The sequence below is a fragment of the Petromyzon marinus genome, chromosome 21 (genome assembly GCF_048934315.1).
Source record: "Petromyzon marinus isolate PM22_M1 ecotype Great Lakes invasive population chromosome 21, UKy_Petmar_22M1.pri1.0, whole genome shotgun sequence".
Classification (NCBI taxonomy): Eukaryota; Metazoa; Chordata; class Hyperoartia; order Petromyzontiformes; family Petromyzontidae; genus Petromyzon; species Petromyzon marinus.
This window is the reverse complement of record NC_133687.1, coordinates 5,301,966-5,328,748: the sequence shown is the minus strand read 5'-3', so window position 1 is coordinate 5,328,748 and position 26,783 is coordinate 5,301,966. Positions and strand designations below refer to the sequence as shown.

The window sequence follows — 26,783 nt, the reverse complement described above, 5'->3', positions numbered from 1 at the left end:
CCATTTTGCTCACAGCCACCTGCACAGGCGATGATTATCTGAACCGGTTCTGGGCCTCTCCTAAGTCGACTCAGCCTCAAATTAGTAACTGGTGTGATTTCCGTTGGTACGGCTATTTTAATACACGCAGTGGACAGGAAGGACAAGATCAAAGGGCTTGCATAATGCGCATGCATCATCTACGTTGACTCATTAATCCCCCCCCCCCCCCCCCCACTTTGCGCAAGAGCGCAGAACTGTGATCGCCACATCTACGCCTCTATATAAGGAATTAAACGGGTGGACTTCTCCACAAATCTGTCTGTCGCTTGATGAAGCTAGTTGTAATTACTGGCGAAGCGTCGTACTCAGATTGTAAATGTTGTGGCTTGGCTCTCCAACACACCGGTTAGTGCTGTACTAGTGACGAATTGGCCACGTTCTGTTTACGTGACAACCCTTACTAGTTGGCTGTGTCAGATGGTGGCGGGTTTTAACGACACATTTATATATTTACTCGATCTAACCCAAAAACCTCTATTATGGTGTGATGTGTAAACATTGCCACCTGGGAGACAAAATCAGTCGAGCGTGCCATGTGCCCTACAGGCCTTAATAGGTGCTCGCTAACAGCACTTACCACAAAAGTCTATGAAGGCTATAGGGGGGGTTATTTGCACGTATGTGTGTGTGCGTGTGCGCGCGTGTGCATGCTTGTGTGCATGTGTACGTCATTTCCCTGTTTGGGCTGTGAGATCCTCACTTCGCTCAGTTTATTTTCACAACACGCGTGTATTCACGACACGTGCATTTGTTGTACGTGTGTACGTGTGCACGTGTGTATTGTTTGCTCCACTTTCGCCACCATCTCACGCCCATTTCCCTTTTGTGTTTTGCCCTCGTGTCTGTCTGTACGTGCCGGCGTGTGTGTGTTTGTGTGTCGCACGTGTATGCGTGTGTGTCTCCCCGTGTGTGTCCACGTGTGCGTCTGCCCGTGTGCGTGTGTGCGCCTGTCTGTTCACCCGTGCGTGCGTGCGTGCGACACACGCGTGCGTGTCGCTGTGGTTGCGCCAGTGCGTAAGGCTCCAAGCCGTAACGACGTGGCATCCGACACCGACGAAGGTAACGGCGCTGCGGGGCTGGTGCGGGTGATAGTGGTGATGGTTGGGGTGGTGGTGGCGATGTTGGTGTTGGTGGTGGTAGTGGTGGTGATGTTGGTGGTGATGTTAGTGGTGGTGATATTGGTGGTGGTGGCGGTGGTGGTATCACTCTGTGCGGAGTAATCTCACGTGTCCTGTCGCGATGTAAACATCTGCATTGATGCACTGCTTTGTCACGTGTGTCATGTGATGATGTGTGTGCTGTGATATTGTGATGTGACGATGTGATGTGATGCGAGATAATGTGATGCGGGGATGTGATGCGCTTCGCCCAGGAGACGGAGCCCCAACGCTCCACCCGGATGACATCCTGGCTCTGACGGACGACTCGCTCCCCGACGAAATTCGACTATCAGAACTGAGGACCCCGGCGCGGTCGCTAGGCGCTGCATCCTCCACCGGGTAACCACTCGTCCCACCACTCATCCCACCACTCATCCCACCACTCGTCTCACCACTCATCCCACCACTCATCCCACCACTCGTCTCACCACTCGTCCCACCACTCATCCCACCACTCGTCTCACCACTCGTCCCACCACTCGCCCCACCACTCGTCCCACCACTCGTCTCACCACTCGTCCCACCACTCGTCCCACCACTCGTCCCGCCACTCATCCCACCACTCGTCCCACCACTCGTCCCACCACTCGTCTCACCACTCGTCCCGCCACTCATCCCACCACTCGTCTCACCACTCATCCCACCACTCGTCTCACCATTCGTCCCACCACTCATCCCACCACTCGTCTCACCACTCATCCCACCACTCGTCTCACCACTCGTCCCACCACTCATCCCACCACTCGTCCCACCACTCGTCTCACCACTCGTCCCACCACTCGTCCCACCACTCGTCCCACCACTCGTCTCACCACTCGTCCCACCACTCATCCCACCACTCGTCTCACTACTCGTCTCACCACTCATCCCACCACTCGTCCCACCACTCATCCCACCACTCGTATCACCACTCGTCTCACCACTCGTCCCACCACTCATCCCACCACTCGTCTCACCACTCGTCTCACCACTCGTCTCACCACTCGTCCCACCACTCGTCTCACCACTCGTCCCACCACTCATCCCACCACTCGTCTCACCACTCATCCCACCACTGGTGCCACCACTCGTCTCACCACTCGTCCCACCACTCGTCCCACCACTCGTCTCACCACTCGTCCCACCACTCGTCCCACCACTCGTCTCACCACTCGTCTCACCACTCGTCTCACCACGCATCCCACCACTCGTCCCACCACTCATCCCACCACTCGTCTCACCACTTGTCCCACCACTCATCCCACCACTCGTCTCACCACTCGTCCCACCACTCGTCCCACCACTCGTCTCACCACTCGTCTCACCACTCGTCCCACCACTCGTCTCACCACGCATCCCACCACTCGTCCCACCACTCATCCCACCACTCGTCTCACCACTCGTCCCACCACTCATCCCACCACTCGTCTCACCACGCATCCCACCACTCATCCCACCACTCGTCTCACCACTCGTCCCACCACTCATCCCACCACTCGTCTCACCACTCGTCCCGCCACTCATCCCACCACTCGTCTCACCACTCGTCCCACCACTCGTCCCACCACTCATCCCACCACTCGTCTCACCACTTGTCCCGCCACTCGTCCCACCACTCGTCTCACCACTCGTCTCACCACTCGTCCCACCACTCATCCCACCACTCGTCTCACCACTTGTCCCGCCACTCATCCCACCACTCATCCCACCACTCGTCTCATCACTCGTCCCACAACTCATCCCACCACTCGTCTCACCACTCATCCCACCACTCATCCCACCACTCGTCTCACCACTCGTCTCACCACTCATCCCACCACTCGTCTCACCACGCATCCCACCACTCGTCCCACCACTCGTCTCACCACTTGTCCCACCACTCGTTCCACCACTCATCCCACCACTCGTCTCACCACTCGTCCCACCACTCGTCTCACCACTTGTCCCACCTCTCATCTCTCAGTGCGTACCCTGGCCCTGCTAGACTGGAGTAGGTGGTGCTAGTAATATCCACAGCCAAGAGGTATACTGGATGTTGTGTACCGTGGGTGTAAATATTTTCCAGAAGCCCTGCTCCGACCAGTTTCGGTCTCTACCTCCATCTCTGTGTCCCGGTGCCTTCCTTTGATCTGTCTCTGTGTTTGTCTCTGTATCCACTGTGTCTCTCTGTGTCTCTGTCTGATCTCCATGTGTCTCTGTGTGTCTCTCTCTCTGTGTGATCTCCCTGCCTGCCTGTCTTTCTCTCCGCTCTCCTCTGTTCCCTTTCTCCCCCTGTCCTCTGGCCCTGGTTATCTCCGTGTCTCTGTCTCTCTGTCTCCCTGTCTCCCTGCCTTTCTGTCTACGTGCCATCTCCCTGTCTCTGCCCTCCCCCCCCCCACCCCCACCGTGTCCCGCTCGCCTTCCTCCGGCCCTTGTCGCCACCCCTGCAGCCCCTTCGCGTCTCCGGGCGGCCTCTCTCTGTCCCTGATGCGCGAAGCTCCGTTGAGCTCCCGCGAGGACGAGACGTCGCTCCGCTCGGCCGCTGCCGCCGCTCCTCCCCAGGTTCTGTGCACCGGCCCCAAAAACGCCTAGCGGGGGCCAGCAAGCAAACGGCGCTGTCGGCAGTTGCGATGAATAATAAAGCGGGGCGTTGAGATGGCTCTCGAACTGAGCTAGGTTGTTGTTGTTGAGAGCCTATGAGTGGGGGGAGCGGGGGGGGGGTGGGAAAGAGTCGACGATGACGATAGTGGCAGGAGGGAACTCCAGAGTGGAGCACCGCGAGGGAAATAGCAGAATGAGAAGTGAGGTGACTGGTCGAGTGGTGAGAGTGGGTGGATAGGCGAGTGACAAGTAGGTGAGTGTAGGAGTGTGTTGTTGCCACGGTTAGCGTGCTGCACTATGAATCCGGCGGCCCAAGTTCGAGTCTGTCCCACGGCCAATACAAGTGACGATTATCTGAATCGGTCCTGGGTCTCCCCTAGGTCGACTCAGCCTCACTTCAGTACCTGGTGCGGTGTGTGGTAAACATCGCCACTCTGGAGAAAAAGGCGGCCGGGAGTGGCGCTGGCCACCCACCCAGGCGTGTGCCGTGCAGGCCTTCTTCGGTGCTCGCTAACAGCCCTTGTGAAGGCGATACGGGGGATCTTTGTTTTTGTGGCCTGGAGTGTGGTGGTGGTTGAACACAGTGTGCTTGCGTGCGCGCGTGTGTGTGTTTGCACGTGTGTGTGTGTACGTGCGTGCGTAGGTGGACTACGAGGTGGAGCGAGCGATGATGAGGTGGGGGACACCGGAACACTGGGACAACGTCACCTTGTCTTCCAGCCCCATGCATTCTGGGTAACGCGTCTGCTCTGTCGCTCTGTTTACCGTCACCCATTGCCCCATTGCACGCTCCCCCGTATCAACCTCTTTCTCTCTTATTTTTATTATTTATTTATAATTGTTGTTCATATTCTGATTCATTATTGTTACTTTGGGTTAGGTCACATAACAATCCGGCAAATATCTGTTTCAGGAAACCCTCCACCAACTGACATGGCCAAACAAATTTAAATTGTCACATGTACACGCACTTACTCATGCACTCAACCACACACTCATCCACCCACCCACTCAACCACTCGCCCACCCACTCACGCACTCACCCAACTCAAGTACTCACCCACTCACGCACTCACCCACACACACACTCACCTACCTACTCACCCACCCGCTCGCCCACTCACTCGCTCACACATTAACCCACCCACTCAACCACTTGCCCACCCAACTCAAGTACTCACCCACTCACGCACTCACCCACACACACACTTACCCACACACGCACTCACCCACTCACGCACTCACCAACACAAATACTCACCCACCTACTCACCTACCCGCTCGCCAACTCAATCGCTCACACATTCACCCACCCACTCAACCACTCGCCCACCCACTCATGCACTCACCCACTCACCCACTCACGCACTCACCCACTCACGCACTCACCCACACAAACACTCACCCACCTACTCACCTACCCGCTCGCCAACTCAATCGCTCACACATTCACCCACCCACTCAACCACTCGCCCACCCACTCACGCACTCACCCACTCACGCACTCGCCCACTCACGCACTCACCCACTCACGCACTCACCCACACACGCACTCACCCACACACCCACTCACCCACACACACACTCACCCACCTACTCACCCACCCGCTCGCCCACTCACTCGCTCACACATTCACCCACCCACTCAACCACTCGCCCACCCAACTCAAGTACTCACCCACACACACACTCACCCACACACGCACTCACCCACACACCTACTCACCCACCCACTCGCCCACTCACTCGCTCACATACTCGCTCACACACTCACCCACCCACTCAACCACTCGCCCACCCAACTCAAGCACTCACCCACACACTCACCCACACACGCACTCACCCACACACGCACTCACCCACACACACATTCACCCACCCACTCAACCACTCGTCCACCCACTCATGCACTCACCCACTCATCCACTCACCCACTCATGCACTCACCCACTCACCCACACACACTCACCCACTCACGCACTCACCCACACACACACTCACCCACCTACTCACCCACCCGCTCGCCCACTCACTCGCTCACACATTCACCCACCCACTCAACCACTCCCCCACCCAACTCAAGTACTCACCCGCCCCCACTCACTGACCGGGTGAGTGAGGAGGAGGCGAGCGATAAATTTGACCCTGAGAATTGCTCTCTAACTCACCGAGTGAGTGATCTGAAACGGTCACGGTTGTCGCGTTGTGCGCCGCGTAATTTAACCTGTTTGGCCGCGTCGGGCGGCGGAGGCCTCCACAAAACAATGTTCCGGGCATATGGTCTGCTGCGCCTAAACCCTGACGCCAGCAAATATCGCGCCGGTTCCCATCGTTGATGTTGCGCCTCTCTCCACCAGTGCCTGCACGCCATTGCCCCAGTATGACAACAGGTGACCCTCCGCACCATCACGCACCACTGTGAGACTGAGTGCTTGCGAGTGTGACGAATCACCCCCACCCCCCACTGCGGGGGGGCAGCTCCGTGAGAGCGTGACGACGATATCGATGATGCAAGTGATGCAGTTGTCGCGGTCTTGGGATGATCTTGAAATGATCGTGTGATGATGTGATGATGGTATGATGATGTTGGTGTGACAATGATCTCGATGATGTCGGTATTGATGCACGTGACGCTGTTATCACAGTTGTGGGATGATCTTGAAATGATCGATGTGACGTTGATATTGATGAGGTCGGTGTGATGCAGTTTCCTGGTGAATGTATGGGGTGGTTTGATGAGTGTGTTGATGGTGTGACGATGTCGATATGCTGATGGTATGATGACGATTAATGATATGATGTCGACATGATATAGGTCTGGTGATGGTATTATTATTATTATTATGATGATGATGATGGTTTGTTGGTACTGTATAATAATATGATTATGTCGGCGTGTTGAGACTATTATGATCATGGTGCAGGTGCGACGATGTTGGCGTGTCGATGACATGTTGAAGTGTGACGATGACGACGACGACGACGATCACGGTGCGGTGTGATGCAGCTTCCTGGTGAGCTTCCTGGTGGACGCGCGGGGGGGCTCGATGCGTGGCTGCCGGCCCCCCGGGCTGCGCCTGCTCGTGCCCCCGGGCGCCTGCGCCTCCCCAACGCGCGTCACCTGCCGCCTCGCCAAGCAGCAGCCCCCCGCGGGCCTCGCACCCGGAGACACTCAGGTAACACCCCCCCCACACCCCCTGCATATAACCCACGCGGCCCGCCGGAGCAAGTGGCAGCTGGTGAGCGGCGCCCGCGAAGGCTGGCCTGAGTGCTTACTACAGGGGGGCAGAGTGGCCAGCGCCGGTTCGGATAGTCGTCACTGACGTTGGAGGCCATGAGTGCGAATCGAACTCTGGTTTGCCGGGTTTGTAACGCAGCGAGCTAACAACTGTCCCACCGCTGCCCATAGATACACAGTGACACACGCAGTGACACACGCAGTGACACAATGTGCATACCGGCGTACGTGTGCGCATGCATACTCATGTGTGCGTGCGTGCGTGCGTGTGCACGTGCGTGAGGAGTGGTAGTGTAGTGAGTTTAACACGTAGGCTTTCGCGACCAATATCATCCAAAATAGAGGTTTATTTGAGTGATAAATGTGTCGTTAAACCCGCCACCACCCGACACAGCCAACTAGTAAGGGTTGTGACGTAAACATAACGTGCCAATTCCTCACTAGTACAGCACACCGGTGTGTTGGAGAGCCAGGCCACAACATTTACAATCTGAGTACAACGTCACGCCAGTAATTATAACTAGCTTCATTAGGCGACAGTCAGATTTGGCTAATCTAACCCAAAAAACCTTTATTATGGATTGTACTATAGTGGTTAGCGTGATGCGTTACGAACCCGGCGACCCTACTTCGATTCCTGCTCACGGCCACCAACACCAGTGACGATTATCTGAACCGGTCCCGGGCCTCCCCTAGGGTCGACTCAGCCTCAAATGAGTACCTTGTGCAGTGTGTAAACATCGGCACTAGGGAGACAGCCGGGCGGACATGGTGGTGGCCGCCCACCCCCTCGTGTACCGTTCCGGCCTTCATAGGTGCTCGTGAAAAGCATTTGCCCCAACAGTCTGTTAACTATGTGGGGGATCTTTGTCTTTGTGCGTGCATGTACGTGCATGTGTGCACGTGCGTCTGTACCTGTCTGTGTGCGCGTGTGTTTGTGTGTGTGTGTCCGTGCATGTGTGTCCGTGCATGTGTACCCGTGTGTACGTGCATCTGAACCCGTGTGTATGTATGTACGTACCTGTGGGTACGCGAGTCTGTACCTGTGTGCCTGTACGTGCATCTGTACCCATGTGTGTGTATCTGTGTGTGCGTGCGTGTGTGTGTGCCCCAGCCCCAGGGACCACCAGTGGTGGATGGCGAGGGTCTGGCCGCTCGAATCATCCAGCTGGGCCCTCCCCTGGGCCGCTTCCTTGGGTACGTACACACACACACTTACACACGCACACACACGTACACACATGCACATGTACACGCACGTACATGAACCATCTGCCCGGCACATGCATGTACAGAAAAACAACCGCCATTCGCCACTAAGTGGCGGTGATGTCACCACGGCGCTTGTGCCAGGCTATGTGCATGTTAAGACGTGAAGTGTGCACACACACGTGCACACACACGTGCACACGCACGTATGCACGTGCATACACACACGACACATGCACGTACATGCACACGCACGCACACTCTTACGCACACTCACCGTCATCAGCCATGCGCAATCCACTGCTTCCGCAAGTCACCTCCATCCCCCACGGTCTCACGACACCACAATCCACCCAGCTGCAGCATGCGAGCTGATTTCACCGCTCCATCGCCACAGTGGCCGAGATCTCAGGCACCTTCCATTTCTTGCCTGACAGTGTGTGTGTTGTGTCACTGTGTGTGGAGCTGTGAAGCAATAGCTGACCTGCCTGTGCTGGATATCTGTGAAAAAGAGCTTCGTAGCTCATCGGATTCCTCCAGTCTCAATAAAGATTCTGATTCTGAGAGCCCTGCGTGACGAACCCGGTGAACCCGGTGTTCGATTCCCGCTCGAGGCCAACGTCAGCGTCGAGTGTCTCAACCGGTCCTGGGCCCTCCCCTGAGATAACCAGCCTCGCAGTTTGTAAATCGGCGTTGGGGGGGGAAGGGGGGGGAGACAAAGGCGACGTGGGCCTTTCGCGAGCGCCCGCTCGCCTTATGAGCAACCCTGTCGCCTTACGAGCAACCCTGTCGCCTTACGAGCAACCCTGTCGCCTTACGAGCAACCCTGTCGCCTTACGGGCAACCCTGTCGCCTTACGAGCAACCCTGTCGCCTTACGGGCAACCCTGTCGCCTTACGAGCAACCCTGTCGCCTTACCGGCAACCCTGTCGCCTTACGAGCAACCCTGTCGCCTTACGGGCAACCCTGTCGCCTTACGGGCAACCCTGTCGCCTTACGAGCAACCCTGTCGCCTTACGGGCAACCCTGTCGCCGGCGGCCCGGAGGAGCTTTGTGTCCGCGCGTGTCTTCGTGTGTCACCGCCGTCAGGCCCGTGCTGCTGGAGGCGCCCCACTACGCGTCGCTGCGCGGGGGGCTCCGCGAGGTGGTGGTGCTGCGGAGCAACGACGGCGCCACGTGGGCTGAGCACAAATACACGCCCAGCGACGAGGAGCTGCACCAGCTGATGGCCGCCTCCAACGAGGGTGCGGGGCCCCACCATGCCGCCTCCTCCCTCCTCAACCTCCTCCCTCCTCAACCTCCTTCCTTCTCAACCTCCTTCCTCCTCAACCTCCTCAACCTCCTCCCTTCTCAACCTCCTCCCTCCTCAACCTCCTCCCTCCTCAACCTCCTCCCTTCTCAACCTCCTTCCTCCTCAACCTCCTTCCTCCTCAACCTCCTCCTTCCTCAACCTCCTCCCTCCTCAACGTCCTTCTTCCTCAACCTCCTCCCTTCTCAACCTCCTCAACCTCCTCCCTCCTCAACCTCCTTTCTCCTCAACCTCCTCAACCTCCTCCCTCCTCAACCTCCTTCCTCCTCAACCTCCTCCTTCCTCAACCTCTTTCTTCGTCAACCTCCTCCTTTCTCAACCTCCTCCCTCCTCAACCTCCTCCCTCATAGAATCAGCCAAGCAGCATTATCTTTTCATAACACTGTGTGGTCTGTCACCAGATTTATGCCCTCCCTTATTTTTGCTTGTGAAATGTGCAACCCTCTAATGGAACATTTGCACCAGTTTGAAACTTTCAGGCTGGCCTACCTATGATCCATCCTGGGTTTAACTAGGATGGATTGTGTGAGGAGCTCAAAAATCTTTTTTAAAAACCTGGACACATTCCCATAAGTGAGCTCCTCCAGCGGGCAAGGTGATGTTGGCTAGGTCATGTAGCCTGCATGCCCAGCCACCACATGCCCAAGCAGCTTCTGTTTGCTCGGATAGAGGGGGCGAAATGGGCACAGTTGGGCTGGAGAAGAGATGGACTGATGCAGTTCAGGAGTATGTGGAGCTGAGTGGACTTGCCAATGACTTGTACCAGCGGTCTCAAAGTCGGCCTCGATGGACAAGGTTTGCGAAGGACGCTACTGAGCAGTTGGAGGCAGTCGCCCTCCAACAATGGAGGGCAGAGAAGTGACGCTCACAACAACGAGCGGAGTGCCGGACAGTTAAAATGCAGCAAGTTAGCACAGTAGGGGGGCGTAGGTGGTGCATCGGCCGTTCATCTCAGTCAACCCATGGCACCTGGGTCTGTCTTGTGACTTCCTTTTAGCGAGCCTTCTACACTTCACGTGGCCTCGGAGTGCACCTGGCCTGGCACAAACGCTCTGGTGACGTCACTGTCACTTAATAATTATAATTGACATTTATTTATAAGGCGCCTTGCACTAATGTCTCATGGCACCTTCTACAAATAGGAATAAGGAAAGGCCAAGAAAGGAGAGCTAAATAGAATGCACGGGCTTAGTGGCGAATGGCGGCTGTTTGTTGATGTGCAAGGGTGCTCGCTAACAGCACTTGCCCCAACAGTCCATGTGGGCTTTCTTTGGGGGGCCCTTTGTCTCTTTAGATCTGGAGGGCGAGTCCCCTATGCTCACGCGTCAGTCCTGCCGCGTCCTCACCAAGGACTTTCCCAAGTTCCTGGCCCTGGTGTCACGCATAACCATGGAGACAGGGGTGCTGGGCCCCCAGGGGGGGGCCCTGTGGAGCCGGGGGGTCCCTGGGGTGCGCGTGGCCTTCCCCGAGGGGGCCCTCACTCGCCAAATCCGCCTCGGCCTCCAGGTGAGCAGCAGTGAGTGATTGGTTGAATGAGTGGTTGGGTGAATGAGTGAGTGAGCGAGAGTGTGTGCGGTTTGTATGTATGTTTGTATGTTCTCCCTCGATTCTGCGTGGATTTACTCCGCGTTCTCATATTCCCTCCTATATCAAAACCCACCCATCCACTGGAACTGCTATCGGCCCAAATATCCCCCATGCTCAAATATTATCTGCAAATCACTCAACTGGGTTCGCACAGCAGCAGCAGCACCAGCAGCAAACCCGGCAGGACCATCCTGAGACTTGGTAAGGCCCTCCTGGGAGAGCGAGTTCAATAGGAATGGCGATATTGCAGGGTGTGGCCCGGGAGAGGCGGCCAGGCTAACTGGAGCGGGGGGGGGGGCGCTCGTTTCGTGTCGCTGGCAGGCTCAGGCGGGGCCCGACGCGCCGGCCCGCGATTGGCCGGGAAACCGCGTGACCTTTGGCCCGGTCGTGACCCTGGAACCACGCAGACGCAAGTTCCATCGACCGATCACGGTGAGCGCCGTGCATGCGCACAGAGGAGTTGGCATGGATGCACGCGGTCGGGAAACGCAGAGAGCTCTCCAACGCACACCGAGAAGTCGTGCAGAGAAGCACGTGGGAGACGCCACGCTTGGAAGTGCACCGAGAGACAAAGGAGCACGTGGATTTAAAGGACACACTTAGGGGAAGAGACGTCACCACTTTAACACGTATGCTTTTGCGACCAATATCATCTCCATATATATAAAAGGCAATGTTGTGAATATGTGTGTCTGTTCAAAATGTTTAGTGTACTTCCCGACATGCAACAAACTTGAAATTTGCCATGTGGGTACTTTCCAGAATGTACATCATGCAAAAATTATAAAAATAGACTTTTGTATTTTTTTTTGGGGGGGGGGGAGGGGAGCTCAATAATGCATATTTTTTTTGCACGGCAAGTGAGCTGTGACGTCAAATTTGTCATGTGACCCGCGCACGTGGAAGTGTGACGCATTGTAGTGTAGTGGTTAGCGCACCGCGCTATGAACCCGGCAACCCAAGTTCGATTCCCGCTCACGGTCACCACCGGTGACGATTATTTGAACCGGTCCTGGGCCTCCCCTAGGTCGATTCAGCCTCAAACGAGTAACTGGTGTAGTGTGTGAACATCGCCACAGGGGGGACAAAGGCGGCCGCCCGTGGTGAATCCAAGTCCCGGGCGAAGCCGGGTAGTACAGCTAGTCCATAATAAAATGTACGCGATCTAACCCAAAAAAAAAACCTGTATTATGGAAGACGTCACCGCATTGATCTCCATCTAGCAGTGGATAGACCACTGTGATGATAGTCACACAGAGAAAGGAGCCCGTGGATCAGAAGACGCACGCAGTTGGTGTAAAACGCACGCGATTGTTGCTTTGTGCAATGGTTGCGCTTGTGATTGTTCCATTGTTGTACATGGTTGTGTTTGTGTTGTGCAGGTGACAATGCCACTACCACAACCGCACGGGACACCAGCCGAAACGACGCCCCCACGTCACCACGGCAACCTACGCCTGTTGTGCAGCATCGCCGGTACAAGCGTATGCGTGTGCGCGTATCTAAACGTGTGTGTACACGTATGCGTGTGTGTTTGCGAGCGGTAGTGTAGCGGTTGTCGCGCTGCGCTAGGAACCTGTTGTCCCGAGTTCGATTCCCGCTTACGGCCAACACCAGTGACGGTTATCTGAACTGGTCCTGGGCCTCTCGTAGGTCTACTCAGCCTCAAATTAGTACCTGGTGTGATGTGTAAACATCGCCACTGCGGAGACAAAGACGTCCGGGTGTAATGTTGGCCACCCACCCCCTCGTGTGCTCTGCCGGCCTTCACAGGTGCTCGCTAACAGCACTTGCCCAAACAGGCTATTAAGGCTATATAGGAGATCTTTCTCCCTTTTTTGTTTGTGAGCAGTAGGAGAGTGGTGGCAACATGTTTAGTGCACTGCGCTACGATTTCCCGCTCGTGTATCTAAACTGGTTATGGGCCGTTCAACCTTAAATGAACACATGGTACAAAATATAAACGTCAGCATTAGGAAGACAAAGGCGACCTGGTATGGTGCTGGCCACCTACCCCCTCGTAGGTGCTGCTTGCTAAGGGCCCTTGCCCCAGCAGCCTGTGTGGGCTGCACGGGTGAGCTTTGCCTTTATTGTTGTCGGTAGGAGGCGTTGCTCCGGCCGTGTGGGAGGACATCACGGACACGACCCCGCTGACCGTGTCCGGAGACAGCCTGACCTTCCACACCAGCGTGTCAGCACGGTAACCGCATGCACGCACACACATGGGCAGTGGCACGCACACACACGCATACGTGGGTACGTGCCCACAGCACGTGGGCGCTGTCGTTGATTCAGAGTGTACCAGCGTGCACCTGTGTCATGACAGGTGAAGTGGTGGAACAACGGTAAGCGCACCGTGCTCCGATACCGGCGACCCGAGTTCGATTCCCGCTCACGACCAACACCAGTGGGTTTTCTCTTGGTCGACTCGGCCTCCAATTAGTATTTGGCACAGTGTGCAAACATCAGCACTGGGGAGGCAAATACGGCTGGGCGTGGTTCTGGCCATCCACCCTCTCGTGTGCCGTTTTGGCCTTCATATGTGCTTGCTAACAATTGCCTTAACAATCTGTAAAGGCTATGGCGGCGGATCTTTGTATTTGTAGTCAACTCACGGCACCTCGGTCTGTCCTGCGGCCTCCTGCCAGCAGATATCCTTCGACACTCCTCGTCGCCTCAAAGTGCACTGAGCCCGGTACAAGCAGTGTGGTGACGTCACTGCCACCTAGTGGGCAACGGCGATTGCCGTCGTATGTTGCTATAGTCGCTGTGATGTCACGTTCTCCCGTGGTCACCACCCGCCGCCCCCCCCGCTCCCCCTCACCCCCCGTGGTCAACCCCGTGGTCGCTCCCCGCGGTCATTCCCCCACGGTCGCGCCCCCCCGAACCACCACGCAGGTTCTGGCCGGTGCTATGCACGGCCGCCCGCGACGCCCCGGCGTTGGCCCCCCTAACGTACGGCGAGCTGTCCCGCGTGCCGTACCTGGCGCACTTCCGCGTGTGGGCGCGGCGCCACGACACCGACCCGCGGCTCGCGCGCCTCTCCTGCGCCTGCGCCTGCGAGGAGCGCGACGCGGGGGGCGGCGGGTCAAGGGGGGGCGCTCCCGCGCGGGCGCGCCACACGCAACTGGCTCGCAGCAAGACCGTGGAGGTGAGCGCACGCACGCACGCACTGACACATGTACAGACGCACGCGCGCGTATATGTGCGCGTGTATACACGCGTACACCGACGCACGCACGAGCACGGATGCACGCACACGCGTGCGCGAACACGTGTGCCAGCGCTCGTACGCATGTGCATGCACAGGTAGATGTGTGCGCACATGCGTGAGTGCAGGAGCACACGAATGCGAGGATAGATGAGTACACACACACACGGGCAGGTGTGAACACACACACACACACCCAGCGACCCAGCCAGCATCGGTGATGCTTATCTGAACTGGTTTTGGGCCTCCCCGAGGTGGACTGAGCCTCAAATGAGTACCTGGTGCAATGTGTAAACATCACCACAGGGTAGACAAAGGTGGCCAGCCGAGGTGCTGGCCACCCACGGCCTCGTGTACCATGCCGGACTTCATAGGTGCTGCTCTCGAACAGCACTTGCCCCGGCAGTCTGTTGAAGGCTCCATTGGGGAACTTTGTCTTTGTGTGGTGCGTGTAGGTGCTGGACGGGGCACCCCTTCTCGTTAGTTGCCAAGGAAACCTGACTCCATTGACGCCACGGGGTCAGGGGCTGTCGCTGCCGTTCCACGCGTTTCGCGAGAACCGCCTGTCATTCAGTGTGAAGGTGACCACAAGATCATGTGTGTGCGTGTGCCACGGCGCGCGCATGTGACACTGCGTGTGCGTGTGACACGACTGGCACGTGACACGACACGCGTGTGCGTGTGACACGACAGGTACGTGAACCGACGCGCGTGTGCGTGTGACAGGGCGTGTGACACGGTGTGTGACACTGCGTGTGCGTGTGACACTGCGTGTGCGTGTGACACTGCGTGTGCGTGTGACACTGCGTGTGCGTGTGACACAGCGTGTGCGTGTGACACTGTGTGTGCGTGTGACACAGCGTGTGCGTGTGACACTGTGTGTGCGTGTGACACAGCGTGTGCGTGTGACACTGTGTGTGCGTGTGACACTGCGTGTGCATGTGACACAGCGTGTGCGCGTGACACTGCGTGTGCATGTGACACAGCGTGTGCGCGTGACACTGCGTGTGCGCGTGACACGACTGGCACGTGAACCGACGCGCGTGTGCGTGTGACACTGCGTGTGCGTGTGACAGGGCGTGTGCGTGTGACACAGCGTGTGACACGGCATGAGTTCGATTCCCGCTCACGACCAACAACTGTGACAATTATCTGAGCTGGTCTTGGACCTCCCCTAGGTCAACTCAGCCTTAAATGAGTACCTGGTGCAGTGTGTAAACATTGCCACTGGGTCGACAAAGGCGGTCGGGCGTGATGCCATCCGTACCGTCCTCGTGTACCGTTCTTAATAGATGCTGCTCGCTAACAGCATTTGCCCCAGCAGTCTGTGTGGGCTACACAGGGGACCTTTGCCTGTGGTGAGTAGGTGCGTGACCCCAGCCTGGAGCCGTGTGGGCGCCTCTGCTTCTACCAGGAGCCGCGGGCAGCAGACGCGACCCCAGTGTGCAGCCTCAACATCACGCTACCGCCTCACGTACGCACTGACACGGTCACGCATACACACACACACGTACGCACAGCAGTGGAGGGTAACGCTTTGCGTGTGCGCGCCTCTCTCATACCCCCCCCCCCCGGTCCCTCAACATCCCCCGTCGACGTCCACAGGAGCCTTTGGCTGATGAAGATGACGATGTGAGTGACACCACCCTCTCGCACATCATCAGCAGCACCAGTACCAACATCGGCACAGGTCTTTGTTCAGTGACGTCACCACGAGGAGGCGTTAACACTATGCATGTTGTGTATGTGTGTGCGCCCCCCATTGTTTGTCTGTGTGCGTACGTGTGTGGTTATGCAGGAACCCCTGTATGATGAGAGTGACAGAGAGTATTTGACGCCAGGTGGGTAGCGCGCACACACATACACGCTCGCAGACGCGTACACACATACACGCGTACACACACACAAGTGTATGTACAAACACACACCTGGGTACACACACACACGTACACACACGTGCACACACAATGACAAAGAACCACCATATAGCCTTAACAGACTGTTGGGGCAAGTGCTGTTAGCAAGCACCTGTGTTGGCCGGCATGGCACACTCGGGGGTGGATGGCCACCACCACGCTCGGCAGCCGATGTCTCCCCAGCAGCGATGTTTACACACCACACCAAGTACTCATTTGAGAGTCACTGGTGTTGTCTGTGAGTGGGAATCGAACTTGGGTCACCGCATTCATAGCGCAGCATGCTAACTCCCCACACGCACACACACGCATGTGCACATATAGACAAAGGTCTCCTGTGTAGCCCACGCAGGCTGCCAGGGTAAGTGCAGTTAGCGAGCACCTATGAAGACCGGCACTGCGCACGAGGGGGTGATTTGGTGGGTGGCCTGCACCACGCTTGTAACCACACACACGTGTGAGTCTACTGCATCTCTATGCAAGTCCATGGGTCTCTGTGTGAGTATGGGTGACCAAGCTGAGACCCAGGCTCTGGGCGATTCTGGCTGTGGTGTCTCACTGTGTGCGGCGTAACCACACCACAGGAGGAGGGCACGGGGCATGCCGAGTGTTTGTGTATGTGTGCTGCACCCTGTGGAAGCTGTGGGTGTGTGCCACGAGCTAACCCAGGAGTCTGTGCTCCTCCTGTCCCTCTCTCCTTCCTCTTTCTTCCCCTTCACCTCCTCCTCCGCTCTCTCCGCCCACTCCTGAGTTTTCCTATTGCTGCGGTTTCCACCTGGTTTCTCTCTCGAGCACCATCTTTACTTTGCTAATTTCTTTGCTCTTGTTCTACGCTGTGATGTGCGTGTGTGCGCGTGCCTGCTGCACATACATTGTGTGTGTACTGTGTGTGCCGTGTTGCACTGTGTGTGTGCGTACTGCCTGTGTGCATTGCGTGCGTTTTGTGTGCGTGTACGTACTGCGTGGCGTGTATGTTGTGTGTACCGTGGATATGAGCTTGCGTGCCTGCCGTGTATGCGTGACTGCGCGTGACTGTGTGCGTTTGCGCTCTCTCCTTTTGCCGTTCACCTGCATTTGCCGTCCACCTGCATTTGCGCTGCGCGTACCCGCGCTCCTTTGTGTTGCGCTGCGTGTACCCGCGCACTGCTTGCGCCTGTGGCTTTGCCAATTCGACCGAACAAAAATCCTGTTTTTTTTCCCGCCGATCGGCTCCTGCGGTCACTTTGCTCTCATCCCACCGCAACCTACACGCAATTCTGGCTTCCACGTTGTTTCCGTTGCGATGGTTTTGTTTCGCCATCCTCCGATCGTTCTGGATTCATTTGATTTGAACCCCCCCGAACTGGATTCGTCCAAAAAAACTCGACCGACGATGGCGACGAACGGACACGTCATCGCTGGCTTCACGGACGCAAACGATCGCGCGGCCCAACGTGGACAGAGGAGGGCGCGGCACGCTTGTCTCGCGCCATTGACGTAGATGCCGCCAGCCTCAAGGAGGAGGGTGACGAGGTTCTGCGCGTGACGGCGATCCTGGCGCCCGGAGCTCGCAGTCTGGCGGAGGCGTCGAGCGTCCGGCTCGAGACCGGGGCACCGGCCGATTTTGTGATGAAAAGGGACTATGATGACGACGGTAAAGAGATGAGCGCGATGATGGCGGCGGCGATCGCTGTCACTCGGAGAGAAGAAGAGGAAGAAGAGGAGATCCTGATGAAGCAGCGGGCTCCACCTCGCACGGTCGACATCGTCCATTCGCTGGCATTTGCAGCGCCGGGTCGCACCGAGGAAGGCGCCACGGTCGTCACCGCCGATGCTACTGCCGCCGCCATGTCGGCTGCCAGTGAGGAGGAGGAGGACGAGGAAGTGGAGGGTTTGTCGAGCGAGGGCTGGGTGGTGTTTGGAGCACGCGAGGTCTCGGAGGCCCAGGAGCTGGCCCTGCGGGAGGCCCAGGACGAGGCGGAAGATGAGGTCTTTGCGCCGACCCAAACAGTTCGCATGACCATGTTTACGCACAGAACGACGACTCTCGCAAAGGCAAGCGCTGCGAAAATTGACGATGTGGCAGCACCCAGCCCCAGATTCGACGACGAGCCTGAAGAGGAAGAGGAGGAGGTGGAGAAACTGGCGTGCATTTCTCTGTCTGGATCATCTTCCCTTGAGGAGCGAGGAGCATTCAGGACTCCCCCAACGTCGCCAACCGAGCTGGGGAACACGGGGTCACGTGGGGTTGGGACGGAAGTGAAGCGACGAGTTCTGTGGATGACGAGGGGCGGGGAGATGCAGGAGGAAGATGAGGGCGATGTGACCATGGGGCCACGTGGCAACGCGGCAGAAAGGCACGGCCCAATTCCAACTGATGATTCAGCTCAACCAGAACCCAGCGCCGACCTGGAGGGTAGTAAACAACTGGAACTGAGGCTGCGAATGAAAACAGGAGAGCCAAGAGAGAGTGGGGAGGGACCTGCACAAGAAAAGGTGGCAGAACAAAAACCACCAGAGTTGGAACTGTGGCTGAGGAGCGAACAGGAGACTCGATCACCCACTATCGCCACCACTATCGTCGCCGCTGTCAAAACCCAAACGGAAGTTCCCGAGCAGAAGCCAAGTTCGGGATCGGAACCAAAGCCAGATTTGGCATCAGTCCTCGACGTGACGGCGGGATTGGCGAGCCGCGAGTACACCGTGGTGACGGAGTCCTGGGCCAGGGGAGGCCACCAGGGCGGTGGGCGCGGCAGTCTCATCAAGCGAGTCACCACGCGCCACATCACCGCTGCCGCAAACGTACGGCCGCTGGTCAGCGCCACCACCGCCGGCGACGGCACAACGACGTGGAAGGAAGGAGATGTGGAGGATCCAGAGACATCGCTGGAAGGCATCGGTGCAGCCCAAAGGAAGTCAGGTGGAGAGGCTCTGAAGGTCGGTCGAGCCGAGGATTCCTTGCCAGAAACCGAAATGGTCTCGGCGGAAAGGTCGGCACTTGCCTGCGAAGATCTGGGAAAGCATCGTTTGCCAGAGATGCCCGAGCCCACATCCTTGGCCTCTGCGTTCCCCAAGTCCGCGGAAGGGCCGGGGGGCCGGCGGGCAGAGGGCCCCGTCCCCAAGCTCGCCGTCAGCATGCACGGGGTCACGTTGCCCACCCCCCCGGCACTCTCGGAATGCCGTGCCGTGTCAGTGGTGGTGCCACCAGGCCGGGGCGTGGGCGGCGCTCTGAAGGACGTGGGTGTTGCCCTACCCCTGGGCCTCCTGCACAAAGTGGCGGCCGCCCACCCTGAGATGACTGCACATGACGAGGAGGCGGACTTGGCGTTTCACAACGTCGACGGCGCGGACGTCGATGGGGGAGACGCGGGGGCTTTAGTGGTGGAGAGGAGGGTGTGGGTGCGCATCATGGTGTTCGGGGCCAACAGTGGCACCGCAGCCAACGAAGAGGCCTCCAGGATGGACCTGACGGGACTGGTGACCACACCCGTCGACTCATTGCCCTTCGAGGTGTTTCCTCCTCAACAACCCGAGCTGGACACGGAACCGCGGCTGTCACCTGCGCCGCAAGATGTTACCACCGAGCCGGTGGAGAAATTCACTCCAGACAATGTTCCTGGGTGGTCAAGTCCTGAGATCGTGACAGTCAAGAGTGGAGTGGAGGAACCGGAACCACTCACGTTGTCATTGAAGGCCCCTGATGATGCTGCGGTGACAAGGGAAGAGCGGAGCGATGAGATCACCCAAAAGGAACGCTCAGAAGTTTCAGAAAAGGTGATGACAGATTCGGTCATGGCGTCATGGCCATCTGACAAGGATGTAAAGCGCAGGGTCGAGGAGGTTAACCGGAGCAGGAGCCGGAAGGAGATGAAGCGCGAGGAAGTTATGGTAGAGTTGAGCGAAGAACAACGCAAGATGAGGGAGGAGGTGAAGCTCGGAGTGGAGGAAGCCATGAGCCTGATGATGGGCAGAAAGGCCGACGAGCTGGATGGAATGAGGAGCGAAGAAGAGAAGATCGCACGTGAGCTCTACTCCACCTACCCCAAGGAGAGTGCAGTGGTGGAGGATCTGTGTGAAGATGTCGTGATGAAACCAGCGGAGCGAGGAGCAGATGGGGACACCCCCACCAGAGTCTCGCGGGCTGTATTGGTCCTCAAAATTTCTAAATCTGTTTCGGAAGAACCAGAAAGACCAGAAAAAACTGAGCTGGAGGAAACGGCGGAAGCGACAGAACGTGAGGAATCAGTGGTGGCGGGCGACGCGGAGACTCGCAATGGGGCGGAGTGGGTCGAGGTGGACTCTGACTCGGAGGCGGCATATGGAGATCTCTCTCTCAAGGAGAGCTCCATTGTGGAGGAGAAGGAGGCGCTGTCCCCCGCGGAGGCTGACGACATTGCTGACGAGGAGACGGAAAAAGAGGAAGAGGAGGATGCATCGGCTGAGAAGGACCCCTTTGTATACCGTGCGGATACGACTAGAAGTCTCATCGTGGAAGATGAGGAGGAAGTAGAGAAGAAATTAACGTTCCAGGGAGAGACAAGTGAGGCTTTCCAGCAGGACGAGGAGACGACGCGACGGCAACACCGGCACAAGCTCCAAATTGATTTCCCGCGCACGGTGACGATGCAGGTGGAGGAAAAGGATGACGAGGAGAAGGAGGCGGGCGTGACGAGGTGTGTGAGGATGAGAAACCTGAAGAAAAGCATCGTGTACCAGCTAACCGGGGCCAGCGGTGAGCACGTGGTCGTGACGCGGAAGAGGACGCAGAGCGACGAGCCAACACCGCGAGACCATGGGAAACTCCGGAGCCTTCCTGGCGAGGTGCAGCGGATATTCGTCAATGACGATTACGACAGCGGTGACGAGGAGGAGGAGGACAATGAAGAGAATGAAGATGCGGCAGAAAGGTCAGAAGAACGCTGGGTTAGTCGACTGACCCTTGGCGGCAGACGGAAGGCGGTGGAGACTAGGGTCCTAAGGGAAGAGGTCACAGTGAGAAAGGAAAAGGTGATCGAAATATCCCCCTTTGGTGGCCACACCACAAGGAGAGTCACTGGTGAAGAGGAGACCGACAAAGAGGGTAGGAGAACCAGGGAAGAGGAGGCTCCCAGGGAAACGACCGAGCTGGACGGCATGGAGGAGGAGGAGGAGGAGGAGGATGAGAGCTCGGAGGTTCCGTTTCCAACGCCGGATACGCCGAGTTCGGAAGAGGTGACCTACGAGGTCTCGACGAGTGCGGCGGCCAGGGTGGCCAGAGCGGCTGCCGACGACGACGACGCGGAGAGACGCACCTCCGCATACGAGGTGGAGGAGGCCATTCCCGAAGAGACAGAGGATGACGCGGAAGATGAAGCTGATGGCAGGAGGAAAGGCGGAGCAATGGAGGTGGTGGGCCGGGAAATGGTGACCATGGGAGTGACGTTGTGTCGCTTCCCTCTCACCAAACTTGCCACAGTGGTGAGGCGAAGGTCGGAGGTGGAGCGTGAAGATGAGGTAGGGGAGGCAGAGGAATCGGCAGTCATGGAGACAGAACCAGGGGGGATTAAACCAGAACCAGTTAAACTGCAATCGGAGAAACTGGAAGCAAAACTAGAACCAAAACCCGAAGCAGTAAAACGTGTGGAACTGGAGTCAAAACCAGAAGCAGTGAAGCTGGAACCAAAACCAGAATCAGTTAAACTGCAATTGGAGAAACTGGAAGCAAAACTAGAACCAAAACCCGAAGCAGTAAAACGTGTGGAACTGGAGTCAAAACCAGAAGCAGTGAAGCTGGAACCAAAACCAGAATCAGTTAAACTGCAATTGGAGAAACTGGAAGCAAAACTTGAACCAAAACCCGAAGCAGTAAAACGTGTGGAACTGGAGTCAAAACCAGAAGCATTGAAGCTGGAACCAAAACCAGAATCAGTTAAACTGCAATTGGAGAAACTGGAAGCAAAACTTGAACCAAAACCCGAAGCAGTAAAACGTGTGGAACTGGAGTCAAAATCAGAACTAGTGAAACTGAAACCAAAATCAAAACCAGTGAAACTGGAGTCAAAACCGCAACCAGTGAAAATTGAACCAAAACCAGATCCAGTAAAACTGGAACCAAAACCGGAACCAGTGAAACTGGAGCCAAAATCAAAACCAGTGAAACTTAAACCAGAGCCAGTTAAACTAGAGACAAGCCCAGAACTAGTGACATTGGAACCTGTCAGACTGGAACCAAAGCCAGAGCCAGTGAAATTAAAACTAAAACCAGATCCTGTTAAACTGGAGCAAAAACCCAAACCAGTTAAACTGGAGACAAAACCAGAACCAGTTGAACTGGAGTCAAAACCAGAACCAGCGAAATTGGAACCAAAACCAGAGCCAGTTGAATTGGAGTCAGTCGAGCTGAAACTAAAACCAGAACCAGTTAAACTGAAGCAAAGACCAGAACCAGTGACACTTAAACCAGAACCAGTTAAACTAAAGATAAAACCAGAATCAGTGAAATTTGAACATGAACTAGTAAAACTGGAACCAGAACCAGAGAAAATGGAACCAAAACCAGAAACAGTGAAACCGGATCCAAAATCAAAACCAGTGACACATAAACCAGAACCAGTTAAACTGGAGCAAAGACCTGAACCAGTGACACTTAAACCAGAACCAGTTAAACTTGAGACAAAACCAGCGAAGCTTGAACCAAAACCAGAACCAGTGACATTGGAACTCGTAAAACTGGAACCAAAGCCAGAGCCAGTGAAATTGCAACCAAAACCAGAGCCAGTTGAACTGGAGCCAAAACCAGAACCAGTTAAACTGAAGCAAAAGACAAAACCAGCGAAACCTGAACCAAAGCCAGAACCAGTGAAATTGGAAGCTGGCAAACTGGAACCAAAGCCCGAGCCAGTGAAATTGCAACCAAAACCAGAGCCAGTTGAACTGGAGCCAAAACCAGAACCAGTAAAACTGCAACCAAAACCAGAACAAGTGAAATTGGAGCCTGTAAAACTGGAACCAAAGCCAGAGCCAGTGAAATTGCAACCAAAACCAGAGCCAGTTGAACTGGAGCAAAAACCAAAACCAGTGAAACTGGAACCAAAACCAGAACCAGAGAAACTAGAAGCAGAACCAGAGAAACTGGAATTAAAACCAGAACCAGTGAAACTGGAACCAAAACTAGAACCAGTGAAAGTGGAATCAAAACTAAAACCAGTGAAAGTGGAACCAAAACTAGAACCAGTGAAACTGGAACCAAAACCAGAACCAGTGAAACTGGAACCAAAACTAGAACCAGTGAAAGTGGAACCAAAACTAGAACCAGTGAAACTGGAACCAAAACCAGAACCAGTGAAACTGGAACCAGAACAAGTGAAAGTGGAACCAGAACCAGTGAAACTGGAACCAAAACTAGAACCAGTGAAACTGGAACCAAAACTAGAACCAGTGAAAGTGGAACCAAAACCAGAACCAGTGAAACTGGAACCAGAACCAGTGAAATTGGAACCAAAACCAGTGAAACTGGAACAAAAACCGGAACCAATTAAACTAGAACCAAAACCGGATCTAGTGAAACTGGAACCAAAACCAGTGAAACTGGAACAAAAACCGGAACCAATGAAACTAGAACCAAAACCAGATCTAATGAAACTAGAACAAAAACCAGTTAAACTGGAGACAAAACCAGCGAAACTGGAACCAAAACCACAGCCAATAAAATTGGAACTAAAAGCAGAGCCAGTTGAACTAGAGTCAAAACCAGTAAAACTAAAACCAGAACCAGTTAAACTGAAGCAAAAGACAGAACCAGCGAAACTTAAACCAAAACCAGCGAAACCTGAACCAAAACCAGAACCAGTGAAATTGGAAGCTGGCAAACTGGAACCAAAGCCAGAGTCGGTGAAATTTCAACCAAAACCAGAGCCAGTTGAACTGGAGCCAAAACCAGAACCAGTAAAACTGCAACCAAAACCAGAACCAGTGAAATTGGAGCCTGTAAAACTGGAACCAAAGCCAGAGATGGTGAAACTGAAACTAAAACCAGAACCTGTTAAACTGGAGCAAAAACCAGGAAAACTTGAGCCAAAACCAGAACCAGTGAAATTGGAAGCTGTCAAACTGGAACCAAAGCCAGTGAAAGTGGAACAAAAACTAGGACCAGTGAAAGTGGAACCAAAACCAGGACCAGTAAAACTTGAATCAAAACAGGAACCAGTGAAACCAGAGGCAATAACATCAGAAGTTAAACCAATTAAACCAAAACCAACAGCACAACCAGAACTGAGAGCAGAGTCAGTTGAGAGAGAACCGCTCCCCGTGCGGTCGGCACCCGGAGCAGCGGTCGCCGATCACAGCGATGAGATCCCTGCCATGGGCCCAAGCCCGATAGTGAGCTCGGCCCGCAGAGTGACTCGCAGTGGGGCCGGCAGGGCCAGCAGGGCCGGCATGCCGTTGCTGGAGCTGCGTGGCCTCGCGTCTCCCCGCGACCCGGCGGCCGAGCGTCTGATTCGCTCTCCGCCGGCCGGGATGTTGGCGGAGCCGCTCATCCTGGTGGAGCCGCCCTCCCCGCTCCCGCCGGCCGCCGCCGAAGACGACTTCCTCTTCTACCTAAGTCCTGAAGGGTCGGCGGCGGCGGAGGCAGCGGAGGAGGAGGAGTCGGAGGAGGAGGAGAAGGGAGGGCAAGGGAGCACCCTGGACAACCGTCAGGGAGACGGCATAGATAAGGGGGGGACGGACGCGGCGTTGACGCCGGCGAAGGAGATGCACGCAACAGGAATATCGCTGCGGTTCGACAAGCGCATCTATGTCTTCAAGATGGCGGGGACGGGAGCAGGAGACATTGCTGAATCGATGGAGGTGGAGGAGAAGGAGGCTGAGTCGCAAAGTGGCGACACTCAGGATGAGCGGGAGACATGGACGGAGACACCAGAAATTGTTGAGGAATCCACTCGAGAATTGACGCCACTCGAGGAAAAATCTGAGACTGCGCAGGGAGTGTCCACGGATGAGTTAACATCGCAGGACACCACGTTCCATGATGCGACATCTCGCGACACAAGCTCACAGTACGTGACCTCTCTCGACGTGACCCCTCTCGACGTGACCCCTCTCGACGTGACCCCTCTCAATGTGACCTCTCTTGACGTGACCTCTCTCGACGTGACCTCTCTCGACGTGACCTCTCTCGACGTGACCCCTTTCAATGTGACCTCCCTCGATGTGACCTCTCTCGACGTGACCCCTCTCAATGTGACCTCTCTTGACGTGACCTCTCTCGATGTGACCTCTCTCGATTTGACCTGCCACGAAGTGACCTCCAGGGAAAGCGAGAGCAGTGATTACTATGATGTTGCCGAGGAGATGGAGTCGACAGATGGATCTGTCTCAGACAGCAGCTGGGGAAGAGGCACGGGGACTGCCGCTACGACGACGGCAACGACGACTGAAGAGAAGGAGAAGAAGAAGAAGAAAAAAAGGACGAAGGTTTTGGTGCGGAAGACCACGAGCACCACCAGCACGAGCACCACGATGATGAGATTGGACGTGCGCAGGGAGACGACGCAAACGCAGACCGAGTGGGAGGACGTCCGGCGCGGTGCAGCAGCGTGGAGCAGGGGAGCCGAGTGCCACAGCAACGGCACCACGGCTGGTAGCGGGCCGCAACCCGAGGAACCAGCGTGGAGACGGGGCCACGAGGAGATGCCGGAGGGCGCAGCGAGCGAAGACACCGCAGAGGTCGAGGAGTCTGGGACAGTGGCGGGCTTTGAGACAATGGTCCCAGAGGAGGCAGATGATGCGACAGCGCGCGGCAAGGAGATGAAGATTCGGAAGCCCACAGAGGCAGTGGAGGTTGTGACGATAGTGCCAGGGGAGGTACGGGAGACACAGAAGGTGAGTACGGCTGGGCCAGACGACGAGGAGGTGGATGAGGAGGAAGCCATTGCGCTGCCGAGCGAGGTGGTGTTTGTCCTGCGGAGGCGATACACGCGACTCATCCGACTGTTGCGCCGAACGGTCACACGGACAAAAACCACGACCATCACCATGGTGACACTGCTGTACCTCATGGAAACAGGTAACCTCCTCAACATTGGCACCAGTGGGCACCGGGCGAACACAACGGGCGCGAGTCTGAGAGCGCGAGAGCGAAGCCACAGCAACACTAATCACATGGGGAACCTCAACTCACGAAGGGACCCCCACATCACTCCATTGCGATGAGAGTGAATGGGACCCCGAATAGCTCCATCGTGGGAACCCGGTTCACTCCATTGCAATGAGAGTGAATGGGACCCCTCATCAATCCATCGCTATGAGAGTGAATGGGACCCCGAAATACTCCATTGCAATGAGAGTGAATGGGACCCCTCATCAATCCATCACTATGAGAGTGAATGGAACCCCGAAATACTCCATTGCAATGAGAGTGAATGGGACCCCGCATCAATCCATCACTATGAGAGTGAATGGGACCCCGAAATACTCCATTGCAATGAGAGTGAATGGGACCCTGCATCAATCCATCACTGTAAGAGGGAATGGGACCCCGCATCACTCTATCGTGGGAAGCGCATCACTCCATCACTGTGGAGGTTACGTGCTT

The 26,783-nt window shown here is 56.1% G+C and overlaps 1 protein-coding gene across 13 annotated transcripts in view; it reads left to right on the top strand.

The window, feature by feature from the left end:
• LOC116944339 (uncharacterized) overlaps positions 1–26,783 on the top strand; it is a 103,046-nt gene that overhangs the window by 57,119 nt on the left and 19,144 nt on the right. For 8 of the 13 annotated variants that reach the window (XM_076068461.1, XM_076068463.1, XM_076068455.1 and 5 more), the window contains 18 exons: positions 1,054–1,101; positions 1,415–1,541; positions 3,611–3,722; positions 4,405–4,496; positions 6,119–6,151; positions 6,769–6,937; positions 8,114–8,196; positions 9,298–9,452; positions 10,812–11,023; positions 11,426–11,536; positions 12,487–12,580; positions 13,208–13,304; positions 14,003–14,255; positions 14,771–14,896; positions 15,682–15,789; positions 15,921–15,947; positions 16,114–16,156; positions 17,673–26,255. In XM_076068461.1, coding sequence (XP_075924576.1) covers positions 1,054–1,101; positions 1,415–1,541; positions 3,611–3,722; positions 4,405–4,496; positions 6,119–6,151; positions 6,769–6,937; positions 8,114–8,196; positions 9,298–9,452; positions 10,812–11,023; positions 11,426–11,536; positions 12,487–12,580; positions 13,208–13,304; positions 14,003–14,255; positions 14,771–14,896; positions 15,682–15,789; positions 15,921–15,947; positions 16,114–16,156; positions 17,673–26,255 — 10,473 coding nt within the window. The remainder of the gene's footprint in view (positions 1–1,053; positions 1,102–1,414; positions 1,542–3,610; positions 3,723–4,404; positions 4,497–6,118; positions 6,152–6,768; positions 6,938–8,113; positions 8,197–9,297; positions 9,453–10,811; positions 11,024–11,425; positions 11,537–12,486; positions 12,581–13,207; positions 13,305–14,002; positions 14,256–14,770; positions 14,897–15,681; positions 15,790–15,920; positions 15,948–16,113; positions 16,157–17,672; positions 26,256–26,783) is intronic. The other 5 variants (XM_076068460.1, XM_076068458.1, XM_076068459.1 and 2 more) reach the window with 3 other exon arrangements.